At 50.5% G+C, this 13,476-nt stretch overlaps 2 protein-coding genes and 1 long non-coding RNA gene across 3 annotated transcripts in view; 1 reads left to right on the top strand and 2 right to left on the bottom strand.

The window, feature by feature from the left end:
• Positions 1-730: 730 nt before the first annotated feature.
• Positions 731-6,636, bottom strand: fezf1 (FEZ family zinc finger 1). Its single transcript, XM_052061322.1, has 4 exons — positions 5,773-6,636; positions 4,389-4,523; positions 3,543-3,675; positions 731-2,509 (listed from the first exon to the last, which is right to left on the bottom strand). The coding sequence occupies exons 1-4, from the start codon at positions 6,499-6,501 to the stop codon at positions 2,241-2,243; spliced, it is 1,266 nt and encodes a 421-aa protein (XP_051917282.1). The 5' UTR covers positions 6,502-6,636; the 3' UTR covers positions 731-2,240.
• A 1,693-nt stretch (positions 6,637-8,329) lies between these two features.
• LOC127597947 (uncharacterized) lies at positions 8,330-9,381 on the top strand. Its single transcript, XR_007961813.1, has 3 exons — positions 8,330-8,475; positions 8,746-8,894; positions 9,242-9,381. It is a non-coding gene; the product is annotated as an uncharacterized LOC127597947 (long non-coding RNA).
• cadps2 (Ca++-dependent secretion activator 2) overlaps positions 8,818-13,476 on the bottom strand; it is a 43,169-nt gene continuing 38,510 nt past the window's right edge. The window contains 3 exon segments of the mRNA XM_052061338.1: positions 8,818-9,479; positions 9,625-9,729; positions 12,831-12,938. Coding sequence (XP_051917298.1) covers positions 9,309-9,479; positions 9,625-9,729; positions 12,831-12,938 — 384 coding nt within the window. The 3' untranslated portion in view covers positions 8,818-9,308.

A 13,476-nucleotide genomic window follows, 5' to 3' on the forward strand; every position in this document is an offset into this window, starting at 1 on the left:
CTAAAATATATGGGAATATCTAATCTCTGTTCAAATTTTAAAAAAAGTTTGGGGGGCGGGGAAATCGGACTTTCTCCAATAACCATACCCTTTATTTTGAAGGGAGGGCAGAAACTAACGTTTTCCGGTTTCGGAATGCCGCTAAAATGAGTGAATGGGAGCTCTTTTTTGCTTGTCGATTTTGTTATTAGAACAAATTAAGCAAACATTTTGGCAGTTAACACAAGCCCGTACAATTAAAGTGCGGTTTACAAGGCAACAAACGTTGCGGAAAATCCTGCACGTCAACCCCCCCCCCTAAAAGAAACTTTTGCTGAAAAAATACGGAACCTTATACCCTGATTCAAATGATCAGCTCATCAGCAAACGCTGATCAATCCCGATCGATTAAATTAGTTGTGTTGGATTAGGGGGAGCTCGAAAACAGGCAGGGTATGGCTCTCAAGGAACCGGAGTTCCCCCACCACTGCTTTATGGTAAAATTGTTCTGCAACACGATGTGCCGGTATCTTCATTTCCGGGTTCCTGTCTCCCGCCCGGTTTTGCAGGCATCTTCTGCAGGCTTATTACAAAATGTAAACAGTTCTGAATTTGAAACTTGATTAAAAATAATTGAAGTCGAGTACAATTTGATGAAGATGGCAGAGCGCCACAATGGCGTCAATGGTTCTAAATTTAAAACAAAAACGTGAAAGATGACGCGTGAGATAGGAAACGATGGGATTGAGGGGAAATGACAACAATGACATTTATTTAATTTAACCATTCAAACAAAATCAAAACAGCGGCGACACTTGCTAAGGAAAACCAGGGCGGGATTCCTCCCACTGGGAGATTCAAGTACCAAGAACTAAAAAGTTCCGTCAATTCGCGGTGGGATTGCAGCTTTGGAACAGGAAGTCTTCTGTCTTTGTTCATGTCATTTCACTTTTTGTCCACAAGGGGCAGTCGTGTCATAAGACAGCCATGAATGACATCATCCATGCCGAGTGTGTCTCTCCGTCACTACCAAGAAAGAGACGCCATTTTGTCATAGAGTGCATTTGCACGACCGGGAGTTGACTGTGGAACTTGTCGGGGGTGCGGAGGGGGCAAAAGATGACCCTACGAGGTAATCGGGTTGATCAATTTACATCAACTCAGTGCTGATTGTCAGTCATGTCTCTTTGCGTATTTCCACCAGAGGGCGATAATTTATTGGGGCCAAAAGAACAGCTTGCTAAAAGTGGGGGGGGGGGGGGGTGCTTTTAAGAGGGCCAGGAACTTTGGGGGTAGCGTCTGTCAGATTGGGGCTTCTTTGATGGGAACATTTGAGAGTTCCTGGAACAAGAAGAAGAAAGATGGAAAAGTTCCGAAAACTTTTTTTTTTTTTTTTTGGTCCGAGGGACTGCTAGCAACAGGAATCAAAATTTCCTGGAACTTTCAATTTGGAGGAAAGAGCTAGAACCAAGAACTATGGCAAGACTATTGTGTTTGGATCGAAATTGAAGAGCCTGCTATGGGGAAGTGGGACTTTTGATCCAGGATCCAGGAACCAGGAACAATGACACGATTAGCTTAAACCAGTCCAAATTCCAAGGAACGGAAAACATTCTCTGATTACCGAAATCAGACTGATTGTGTTTGGGTTTTTTTTTCCCTCCTAAATAAGACATTTGCAAATATCTGCTTTTACTTTGAAAGCCACATGATAAAAGTCGCCGCTTGGAATTGAAGCGGATTTACATGGGGACGGGAGGCGTGAGCTAATCTCTTTTTTTTTTTCGTCGACGGATGCTACAGCTTCTCGTTTGCTTTGCACATTTTTCTTTGCACATTTTCAGCATGACGTCTGCGACCCACCGGTGAAAGGACACTTTGATTGGCTCCTCTTTCATTTAGAAATACTTCAAACAAAGAATTGGTTACGATTGCACGACTGTCTTGGTGTCTTATGTGTTGTCATTTTATATTTTGTCATTTTATGTTAACTGTTCCGGGCACCCGCAGCGGCTCCTCTCTCTCTCCTTGTGGTTGAGAGGAAAGACATGTCATGGGTGCTGTACGTTGCACATGAAGCACATTTGACAATAAAGTTGACTTGACTTGAAAAAATAAGAACAACAAAGTATCTGCGGAATCAGACTTCCCGAGGGGGGGGGTCTGGGACCCCCTTTCGGCGATCGAGGTCGTATGACGGAAACCAAAGAAACGAGGAGCGACCGTTTGTTGTTGGCAACGGGGGCCGCGGCTTGAGAGCCTCACAGCTGCTGGGCGGCGCCGGGCGTGGGCGCGGCGGCCCGCTGGGCGCCGATGGCGGCGGCGTGGTCGTGCAGCTTGCGCACGTGCTTCTTGAGGTCGAAGTTGCGGCAGAATCCTTTGCCGCAGGTGGGGCAGGTGAAGGGCTTCTTGTCGTTGTGCGTGTGCATGTGGAAGGTGAGGTTGTAGACTTGGTGAAAGGCCTTGCTGCAGATGGAGCACTTGAACTGCTTCTCGCCGCTGTGGGTCAGCTTGTGGTTCTTGTAGTTGCCTGCGGGGGGGCGGGGGGCGGGGGGGGCGGTAGGGGCGCAGAAAAGCAACACACGTCAGTCAGCTGGCAGCAAGGCACAGTCGCTCGATTGGAATTGTTGTGAACAAATATGCTCGCAATTATTTCCCGTTTTACTTTGAAGGATTTGTTCCAACTTCCGGTTTGTGCACTATTAATGCTGCGTGCGTTATACTGGACGCCAAGCAATTCTAATAAAGCCAGAGACGTGTCACGCAGATTTTTTTTCCTCCGTTTATGCAGCCACAGCTAATGATGATTTTATTCATCACTTTATCTGCCAATTATTATTATTTTTCCGCTCTCGTGAATCGGTGATTCCGATACAAGCAACTGCTTTTCATTTCACGTCTCTTTATTCAAAAAGAGGATTTCGAAAATGCACCAAAATAAATGGAGGATTGAGTTCCCGGCAACATTTGTCAGAACATGTGCAAAAACAATGTTGAGATCGTTGCTTCCAACATAAAAGCGAGGGTGGCGGGTGGGGGGGTCACGCCGATATAAGACGGCTCAACAGCAAATATTCATGATGTGTCCATCAATGTATTTGGTGGCCGATTTTAAAAATGTCTTTGCGTTTTTTTTCCCCTTAGCACATCACGTATTTTGTTTTAATTTGACCTACATATTAATTTACAAAAAAAAAAAATCAGATTTAAAAACAAAATGGAGTCGACATTTTGTTGCCCGGTTTCATCGGTCATCAGATTTGCATCAAGTAGCACCTCCATGATTTTGTACTTTATTTAAAAAAAAAAAAAAATAATAATTAATCTGGCCCGGTCCTGGGCAATCACTTGTTGCTTGTTGAAATTTATTAACTTTCTAAAACCTTTGACGCTCATGCACAAAACAATATTTCTTAAAAAATGACAGACGTTTAAAAATACACGCATGCCCAAATGTGTAAAAGCATTGCTATTATTATTATTCGTCATTCCTCTTTCATGCGTAAGATATAATATGTGACGATCTGCCGCCGCTCGCTGCGCGTGCACGCGCGCGTGCGTACCTTTCTGGTGGAAGCCTTTGCCGCAGAACTCGCAAACGAAAGGCTTGTAGCCGGCGTGGATCCGCGTGTGCGTGTTGAGCGTGGAGCTGCGGTTGAAGGCTTTGCCGCACTGGCTGCACTTGTGAGGCTTTTCCTGCACGCACGCGTAACAAAAGAAAGAGAAGAAAAAGAACATTGCATGAGACACGTGCGTTGTGCTTTTAAGAAAGCTTAAAAGTGAGGAAAAAAATGCTCAGGATATGGATCATTCATAAATGAACTTTTTTTTTGGTGGTTCTACCAGAAAAACGCAGTTTTTGCCGTTGTTACGTTCGTTGGGGTTTCCCCCACCTCGTCTTTAAGGTGTCCTACACTATGAGCGGGCTTTGAACGCACCTCGAGTCCAGTTTGGAACGCCGAACGATAGCGTGACGCAATTTTGACTTTTTACTTTCTTCTCGCCACCGAATTAGTTCGCTCGTGTCGCGAAGCTCCATAATTACAGATCGCCCCGCGCCCCACACGTTTGTCGTGGCGTATAAACGCCAGAGGCAGAGTTTAATCAAGAATGTTCGTGTCAAGCGTTAGCTTCTGTTCGTGAGTGACGTCACGTTAATCAACGCTAGGAAGCACTTTCGTCTCGCATGCTAACTATTCCAACGAGCACGAAACGTGGCAATGTGCATTATTTGGAGTGTTCTGTATTTTGTGTTGTTGCAGACCACAATAAATGAACCCGTTAAACCGAATACAAGGCGGAAGGTAGCACCCAACCTCATCCGCACCTTACGACTCTAAAAAAAAAATGGAATCAGCTGGAAACTCCGTTTTAGTTGACGTCCATGTGTGTTCGCGTGCGTGTGTTACCTGAGTGTGTATGATCTTGTGTCTGCAGAGGGTGCTGGCCTGTCGGAAGCCTTTCCCGCAGACTTTGCAGACGAACGGGCGGGCGCCGGTGTGCACCGGCATGTGGCGAGTCAAGTTGTAGTGCGCGTTGAACACCTGAAACACACGCGCGCGCACCCGACGTCTTTTTTTTTTAAAAAAAGGGACTATTAAGTGTGACAAGAATTCTAAGAATAGTTGACAAGCACGTTTTTTGTTTGTTTTTTGTTGCATTTAAACTGTTCTTCGAAGCGCGTTCCTCACCGCGATGATGTCGCAAGCTCGCAAACATATTTCAACGTATTCCAAACAAGCATAAAATAAAACAATGTCACGTTTTTTGTTGTTGTTGTTAACCCATCGAAAGATGATGGAAAATATTTAACGTCATTTTATAAAATGTCACCGTGGACATTTTGAGACGACACGGACGCGTTGAAAATCAGATTGGACGCCATCAAATGGCTTAACAACATGCACGATTCGAAAAATGTCTAATGTCAGATTACTGACTGAAGCATCCCATAAATATTAATAAACATAATAATAATTTGGACATGATAGCACCCAATTTCCAACGCGTGTGAATCTATTTCAAAGACTAACTCGCAATATAATTGGAAGCATATTTACATTGTTTTACGGCGCGCTTGAAAGAAAAAGTCACCAATATTTCAGCTTTTTTTTAAAAAAAAATCGAATTGTCAACGTGTCTTTTTGAAAAACGCCGTCTTGGACCGGTTTAAACGGGCGCCATATTTCATACATGTCAAGCAGATTAAAACAAAAAAAAAACGTCATTTTTCATCAAGCCACGAACCACGTAATGTTCCGAACAGCACTTTCGGACATATCTGCGTCAGAAAGAACATGATTAAAAAAAAAAGAAAACAACGTAAAATAAAATCAAAGTGAATTTACACGAGCCACTTTCGAAAACAGCTTCGAGCTTATTTCACTGCCCCCCCCCTCACAAACTTTGAAGCTTTTTCGGTCAATTAGAAAATACAAAAAATAAAAATAAATTCAGACACTCAATGAGGCCTTTTCGTTCAAATTAAGAAAACTTCCGGTGTGTTGGGCTTGCCGACGAAATTTGTATTTCTTCGCCCCGAAATGGAAAGATAATTCATCGGATTTTATTTTACTTTTTTTTTCTTAACACGCCCGCGACCCTCGTCAGTTTGATCGGCGGCTCGCCTCGGAGGACGGACGCGAAATTGCTTTCGAGTCGCACGACCTCTTTCTTTGTTTTTCACTTCCGTCGCTTGTTCAACGCAAATCGGCGTCGCAAAATCTTTTCCCGAACCTTCGATTTGCATCGTGCTCGAGCGAGCGAGGCCAAAATGCTGAGACGCGGACGTACTTTTCCGCAGACTTCACAGGTGAACACTTTGGGTTTTCCTCCCGCGAGCCTCGCCGCGGCGGCGGCGGCGGCGGCGGCGGACGACGAGTTCTTGAGAATCTTCTCTCCAAAGTCGCGCTCCTTGATGAGGTTCTGCAGGTGGTTCTGCGCGGCTTGGTAGGGCAGCGGGCCCGGCTTGTGCCTGCCGGCCAGCAGGTAGGAGGCCATCGGGTGCAGGTTGAGGAGCCCCGCGGCCCCGGCGTCCGCGGCCCCGGCGCCGCCGCCGCCGCAGTTGAGGTAGCACACGGTACCTCGCGACGGGAACGCCGATTGGGTCACCACGCGGGGCCGGAACAGTTTGTAGTGGCCTCCGTCCGGCTGGATGCGGACGGGCTCGCGGAGTCCGAAGCCGGGCGGCTCCGCCACCGCCGCCGCCGCCGCTTCCTGGTGGAGGGCCAGCCGGTGCTGCTCCGCGTAGCCGAACGGAACCAGCGGGATCATGCAGTGCAGCGAAGACGGGCGCGAGTCGGGCAGCCCCGCCGGCGGCGCCGGCGCCGGGCGGAGCCAACCGGGCAGCGGGACGGCCTTGGGTTCGGGCGTCCGGGCCATGATCCGTTCGATGGAGAAGGCCAAGGATTTGGCGTGCGACGACGACGACGCGGAGGAGGAGGAAGAGGAGGCCGCCGCCGTGGCCTGCTGGCCCCCGGCGGCCGGGGGCGCCGCAACCGGCCCGCCGCGGCGCGGGTCCATCAGGCGCCGAGGGGGAGCCGAGCGTCGTCACTCAGCGGCTCGCCGGGGGGCGGGTCGCCATCCCCGGTCGGCCTTCCCGCCGGCCGGCCACCTGGGGTTCGAGCCCCCTCACCCCCTTCTTCTTCTTCTTCCCTCCCTCCCTCCTTTCCTTCCCCCCGCTTATTGGCGCTCGATGGCGGCGTGCGGGGAGCCGGGACCCCGCGCTCTCTCCGATCGTTAGCGCGCGCCACCGGCGGAACCCGAACCAGCCGCCGCGGTTCTCCTTGCTGCCATTGACCAAAAGCGCGAAGAGGAGGAGGAGGAGGAGCAGGAGGAGCGGGAGGAGGATCAAGACCGAGACCGAGAGCGAGAGGAGCGGGAGGAGGCGCGTCGCGCGGCAGGACGCGCACTCGAGTGAAGGACTTTGCTGCTCTCCAGACCCCCATGTGCCTCCGCTGACGTCACCCCGCCCCCCCCCCACCACCTCCACTCCAATTCGGTACACGCTCGGACCGGTGAGCGTCCGCGCGAGCACGTGACTCACGTACGTAGCCTCCGTCAACGGCAAGCCAAACGCCTTCATGTCTGTTTTTTTTTTTTAAATACAAAAATTTATATCAAATTGCATCTCAATGACGTGCTTGGATCTCAAATCATTTCCGTCACGAGCCATTTTGAAAATATGCCGCGCGGCAATTGATCGGCTGTCCCGTCATTTGAAGTTGACACAAATATGTCACCCCCCCCCCCCCACTCCCCACCTCCGCCGAATTATCTCACCACTGGGGTGCACGGGACAACCCCCCCCCCCCCCCCCACGGGCCCTTTATGTGTGTCGCAATGATTGTTGTGCTCGCCCCAAAAGGAAAAAAAGGAATGAAAGCCACGGGAACTGACATTTGAAGAGCCCAAATCGGATTTTAAGAAACGAAAAAAAAAAAACAGTCGTTCGTTTCTCGAAATTATTTCGCACTCGTTTCATTTTCATTTTGGCCTTTAAGCAACAAGTCGTTTTGTTGTCAAACGAAACGGCTTTTAGGGCCATTTTCCGTGGCACACGATTTTTTTTTTTTTTTTTGCGTGTGTGTGCTCATAAACACGCACGCACACTTACGCGGTTAGATCTTCGCTCAACACGTCACAGGACACGCGAATAACGAACAACGATTAAAGGGGATATTTTGAGTGAAGTTATTTGAAAATTGAGACATTTTACACTTGTGAGGATTTTCACGATTATTCTCTTTTTTTATTTGCACATTTGGACCGCGTTTTTAGACAACAACCCGAATAGACGACATTGTTTTTGTTTTTTTTAATATAACACACACATCTCTATATACATATGTACAGTACTTTATATGTGTGTGTAAAGAGCGAGCGAGCCAAAAACGTCACCTGCCAGCCACTCCTTTGCTCCACTCGACATCACGTGACAAAAATCGGGGCAAATAGGCCATCCACACGTTTTCTTTCTTTGTGGCACAAATTTCAAAGACTACCCCCCCCCCAAAAAAAAAAACAGCAGGAAGATTTAAAATCTACAAAAGGCGTGATGCTGCATTTTCATAAGACACGTTTGACTTCCTGTCACGTGACCTCGCTCATTCAATATGAATCATATGGAAGCACAAACGCCACCGTCCACAAGGGGGCGCCTCGCAAAAGTCGGCCTTGTTGAGGGGTCTACATTTCAAAAGAGAGCCAGAAGGTGCTGCGGTTTTGGTTTGGCGACAAAAGTGGACAGCGGCACCGACGCTGATATCCGACAACTAAGCTCCAATTAACATTCCCAGTGAGGAAAAGGGGGCGTGGCAGTGGGAGTGGCCTAATTTTCTCAAGTTGATTCAACGTCGCTGCTGTTTTGGTTTGCGACAGTTCAAAGCAGCTCAAACGCTTGGCGGACGATGGGAGTCAATGCTCTCGTGGAAGTCGTAAGGGGGGGCCACGACACGCACCCGCCACCATTGAAAGTCCGTCAAATGAGGCGCGGCGGTTGTTGAAGGCCGTCCCTGACACGTCTGGTCCTCAAAGTTCGAAAAGAATTCCATCTATTTTCGTATCCCCAAAAACCTCGGATGGGAACAAACGGCGTGTGACTTGCTAGCATTAGCCACACTAAAACCACAGGGATGCTACGCTAGCTTAGCTTCCGCCCGCTTGTTTCTTAGCCACACTAAAACTACAGGGATGCTACGCTAGGTTAGCTTCCGCCCACTTGTTTCTTAGCCGCACTAAAACTACAGGGATGCTACGCTAGCTTAGCTTGTTGAAGGCCGTCCCTGACACTTCTGGTCCTCAAAGTTCGAAAAGAATTCCATCTATTTTCATATCCCAAAAACCGTCGCATGGGAACAAACCGCGTGTGACTTGCTAGCATTAGCCGCACTAAAACCACAGGGATGCTACGCTAGGTTAGCTTCCGCCCGCTTGTTTCTTAGCGCACTAAAACTACAGGGATGCTACGTTAGCTTAGCTTCCGCCCGCTTGTTTCTTAGCCGCACTAAAACCACAGGGATGCTACACTAGCTTAGCTTCCGCCCGCTTGTTTCTTAGCCGCACTTAAACTACAGGGATGCTACGCCAGCTTAGCTTCCGCTCGCTTGTTTCTTAGCCGCACTAAAACTACAGGGATGCTACGCCAGCTTAGCTTCCGCTCGCTTGTTTCTTAGCCGCACTAAAACCACAGGGATGCTACGCTAGCTTAGCTTCCGCTCGCTTGTTTCTTAGCCGCACAAAAACCACAGGGATGCTACGCTAGCTTAGCTTCCGCCCGCTTGTTTCCTTCGCTAATTTGACACTTGCGGTTTTGGCTCCGCGGTTGGCGTTCATTGGTCGTCCCGGTCGCTGTCCTGCATGCTGACCCCATCCAGGCCGCCTCCCGCCTTGACGGCCAGCGTGGCCTCCTCCAACGTCAGGCGGTTGTAGACGGCGTCGTAGCTTTTGCCGTTGAGCGTCCCGTCCGCGACGCCCTGACGACGGAAGTCTCGGTAGCTCTTCTGCCGACGGCACAGGAGAAGGGTTTGCCGCGTCGCAACCTCGTCGTGCTCTTTAGCCAAGTTAGCAAATACGCTAACTTGCTCAGAAAGGCTGCCGGGGGCTGACTGACAGAAACCGGGCTCCGATCTCGGGCGTCTTCGTTACCTTGACCATCTTGATGAGCGTCTTGAGCTGGTACGGGTTGAGCTGGAGGTCCAAGCGATCGGCCAACCACACGCTCGCCGCCTTCATGGACGCGCTGTACCATTGCTGCGGACAAAGACAAACAAACGACAAACGTGACGTGCGTAAAGCGAGCGCGCCGCATTGAACTCGTGCGGGAAATTGCCGTGACCCGCCGCCGACCCCAAAGATGACGACGTGCTTGAAGCCACCCGCACTTTTAATTAGTTTCCACTGCGGCGGAAGAAAAACAGGGGAAGGTGGGCGGGGTGGGGGTCACCAATACTTGATTCCGTCTATTATGAGGGAAGGGGGGGGTCACCTCTGACTCCGAGCTGAATGTTTAATGATTTAAATAAACTCATCAAGCGATTAACGCCAGTCAAACAGAACAAAGTCGGGAACGGCAAAGTCTTTCAACTTCACGTTGCAGCCGGCGAATTAACCAAACTGACCCTTTGCTTTTCATCGTCATGGCGACGGGAACCGCCACGACGATGAGATGAACGCATGTTTCCTTTGCCGTCGCCGGAGAGATCAATGGACTACTTTGGAGTCCTTGACTCCCCAACTTCAAAGGTTTATGACACGCGCGCAGAAAAAAAAAAGCCAAATCCCGACAAACTTTTAGTCGTCGCGCAATGCGAACAAAGCAACGGGACCAAAGGAACACTCTCAAAAATGGCCCCCGGGGGGCGATCATGAGCGCCAACGGTCGTTGGACTACACGTGTGCCTCGTGACGGGCTCGCAACTCGTTTAGGGTGTACCCCCACCCACCACCCCCATCCCAGCTCAGGATGGGCTGCGGTGCCCCCCCCCCCGAGGAGAAAGCGTTTGACAGCACGGAAGGAAAGCGCGACGCCTTCCAATAAAGGCCCGCGAGTCAAATTTGTGTTGCCGTGTCCAAATGCCAGCATGTGTCAATGTGTTGAAATGCCATCATTACATTGACACCAGCAGGGGGGGGCGCGCCCCTCCTCTTTTCTCCCCACCCCCCCCTCAATTTGATTTCTGACAGCAACACGCCCCCCCCCCCCCCACTTCCCTCTTGTAATCATCAGCCACTCACTCCCACCTCCCGCCTCGCCACCATCTGCTTTCGCCGTCGTCCTCTAATTTGCTCAATTAAGGAGCTCCTCCGTACTCCATTTGCGCGCCGTTAACGAGGCGCCCGTGCGCGAGCGCGAGCGGCAGACGAGGAGGAGGGTGAGACGGACGAGATACGGACGAGATACGTGCGGACGTCTCGTCAAAAGATGGGACGCCCCTCGCTTGCCGTCGCGCCGCGTCCACTCCGGCGAGCAGATTGTCGTCCGGCGTGGTCATAAAAGCTGTCATCTGCAATTGATGTCCCCCCCACACCCCCTGCCCCCCACCTCTTTTCATTTTTTTAAAATCTCAAATCATAGCGAGGTGGAAATAAAACAAAAGGGGGAGGGGGCAGGGGGGAGTAAAGGGGAAATAAAGCAGGCGTCAGGCAGGAGCATATTAGGGGGCGGGGCAAAGGTCAAGTGCAAGCGGGGGAAAAAAAAATAAGAAAGCCGCAGTCCAAAAAGTGACACATGAGGAAGTCGAGCGGAAGCAACGAGGACGGACAATGGGAGCCAAGCGGAAGAGAGGAAGGAAAAGAGGAAGCGCAAGTGCGGCGAAGCCACCAGGAGACCAAGGAAGGAAAAAGGAAACAAGCCGAAGGAAGGAAGGAAGTGAAGGAAGGAAGGAAGGAAGGATGTCAGTGAGGATGGATGAGAAAAAGAAAGGTGGAAGGAAGGAAGGAAGGAAGGAAGGAAGGAAGGAAGGAAAGGCAGGCAGGCAGGCAGGAAGGAAAGAAGGAAGTGAAGGAAAGGAAGGAAAGAAGTAAAGGAAGGAAGGAAAGAAGGAAGGAAGGAAGTGCCGTGGAAGGAAGGAAGGAAGGAAGTGCCGTGGAAGGAAGGAAGGAAGTGCCGTGGAAGGAAGGAAGGAAAGAAGGAAGGAAGGAAAGGAAGGAAGGAAGGAAAGAAGGAAGTGAAGGAAAGGAAGGAAAGAAGTAAAGGAAGGAAAGAAGGAAGGAAGTGCCGTGGAAGGAAGGAAGGAAGGAAGGAAGTGCCGTGGAAGGAAGGAAGGAAGGAAGGAAGTGCCGTGGAAGGAAGGAAGGAAGGAAAGGAAGGAAAGAAGGAAGGGAGGAAGGAAGTGCCGTGGAAGGAAGGAAGGAAAGGAAGGAAGGAAGGAAGTGCAGTGGAAGGAAGGAAGGAAAGGTATTGAAGGAAAGGAAGGAAAGAAGTAAAGGAAGGAAAGAAGGAAGGAAGTGCCGTGAAAGGAAGGAAGGAAGGAAGGAAAGAAGGAAGGAAGGAAGGAAAGAAGGAAGGAAGGAAGTGCCGTGGAAGGAAGGAAGGAAGGAAAGGAAGGAAAGAAGGAAGGGAGGAAGGAAGTGCCGTGGAAGGAAGGAAGGAAAGGAAGAAAAGAAGGAAGGAAGGAAGGAAGTGCCGTGGAAGCGGAGAGCAAAGTCGAGCGGTCGGCGGAGCTCAAGCGACGGCGCAGCGCCAGAACAATTTAGGCGGCGCTAAAGTGGAAGACTTTAGGAAGGAGAAGAAAGCAAGGAAGGAGTGAGAAGGGCCCACTTTGGAGGGCCCATCCAGGTGGGGGCTGGCAGGTCGTGGCGTGGCCCCGCCTTCTTCTAACGAAGCCCCTCCCGGCTTCCCGCACGCACGCTAGCTCAGCGGCGGCAATGAAGCGCTTCATTATCGTCATCGCACAAAATGGCCGCCGTCTCCATGTAAATATGACGGACGGCGGGAGGCTGAGCAGAGATGGGGGGGGGGGGGGGGCCCACCGCCCGCCTCCGAGCGTGACTGCACGACGGCGGGGGTCATTAGCCAACCCCCCCCCCCAAGGAGCAGCGGCGCTCCACCGCGGCCGGGCCGCTTTGCGCCGCCGGGTGCCGGGCCTTGCGTCCGGCCTATCGACCGATGAGCGCCTTTAAGGGGGGGGGGGGGGGGGCGTATCAGGCAGGTTTTTTTTCTTTCTTTTCCTTCGCAATTCAAGAAGAAGAAAAGAACGAGAAGAAGGAAGTCAAGCTAGATTCCAAAAAAAGCGAGTCGAGGTCGTAAAGGGGGCGGGGCGAGGAGGAAGGCGAGCGCGCGAAAGGGGCGGGCACCAAGGAGAAGAAAAAAAAAAAGGGGGAGGAGCCTGGACTCGGAGGAGGCGACTCACGTCAAAGATTTTGTCCATGCAGACGTCGTCGTGGAGGCGCTGGCGCAGGATCTCCTGATTCTGCCGCACGAAGCCCACGTAGGCGTCGGCCACGTCCGAGCCGGATTTCTGGAACGCGGCGAAAGCAAACATTCGTCTTGCGCCATGTTTTGAAAAAAAAAATAATAATAATAATTTTCTAATCATGTGAATGACAAGAGAACATGGAAAAAAAAAAAAAAACAATCTCCCGCGGGAGCTTGTAAAAGCTCTGAAATCAGCTTATTTATTGATGCTCGACATTTACGCCGCAAACCAAAATGGCCGAATGATTGACGCGTCCACCCAAAATCGGATGTCCGTCGTTTTTTTTTTTGCTTTTTTGGTGAGTCATTTACAAATCATGAAGACAGAAAAAAAGGACTTGATGCTTTTGTGTGTGTGTGTGTGTGTGTGGGTGCTGCATTCTGACACAATGTCCTCACAATGTGGTGAGTACAAGAACACACACACACACACACACACACACACACACACACACGCGTGCGCTGGTGATGTCCTCATTCACACTCTTGTTGTCAGGGGAGATTACAAGTCTAATGCTCTTTGTAATCGCTTTGACATCTTTCACAGTCTGCGTTGCCCTCGGGGGGGTGTCGGACGAGGT

Source organism: Hippocampus zosterae, chromosome 3 (assembly GCF_025434085.1).
Source record: "Hippocampus zosterae strain Florida chromosome 3, ASM2543408v3, whole genome shotgun sequence".
NCBI classification, from domain to species: Eukaryota; Metazoa; Chordata; class Actinopteri; order Syngnathiformes; family Syngnathidae; genus Hippocampus; species Hippocampus zosterae.

Coding starts and splice junctions, on each gene's coding strand:
- fezf1 (XM_052061322.1), bottom strand. CDS start 6,501: ATGGACCCGCGCCGCGGCGGGCCGGTTGCGGCGCCCCCGGCCGCCGGG. Junction 4,524..5,772: donor CCTGTGAAGTCTGCGGAAAA/GTACGTCCGCGT, acceptor CGTGTGTTTCAG/GTGTTCAACGCGCACTACAA. Junction 3,676..4,388: donor ACAAGATCATACACACTCAG/GTAACACACGCA, acceptor GCGTGCGTGCAG/GAAAAGCCTCACAAGTGCAG.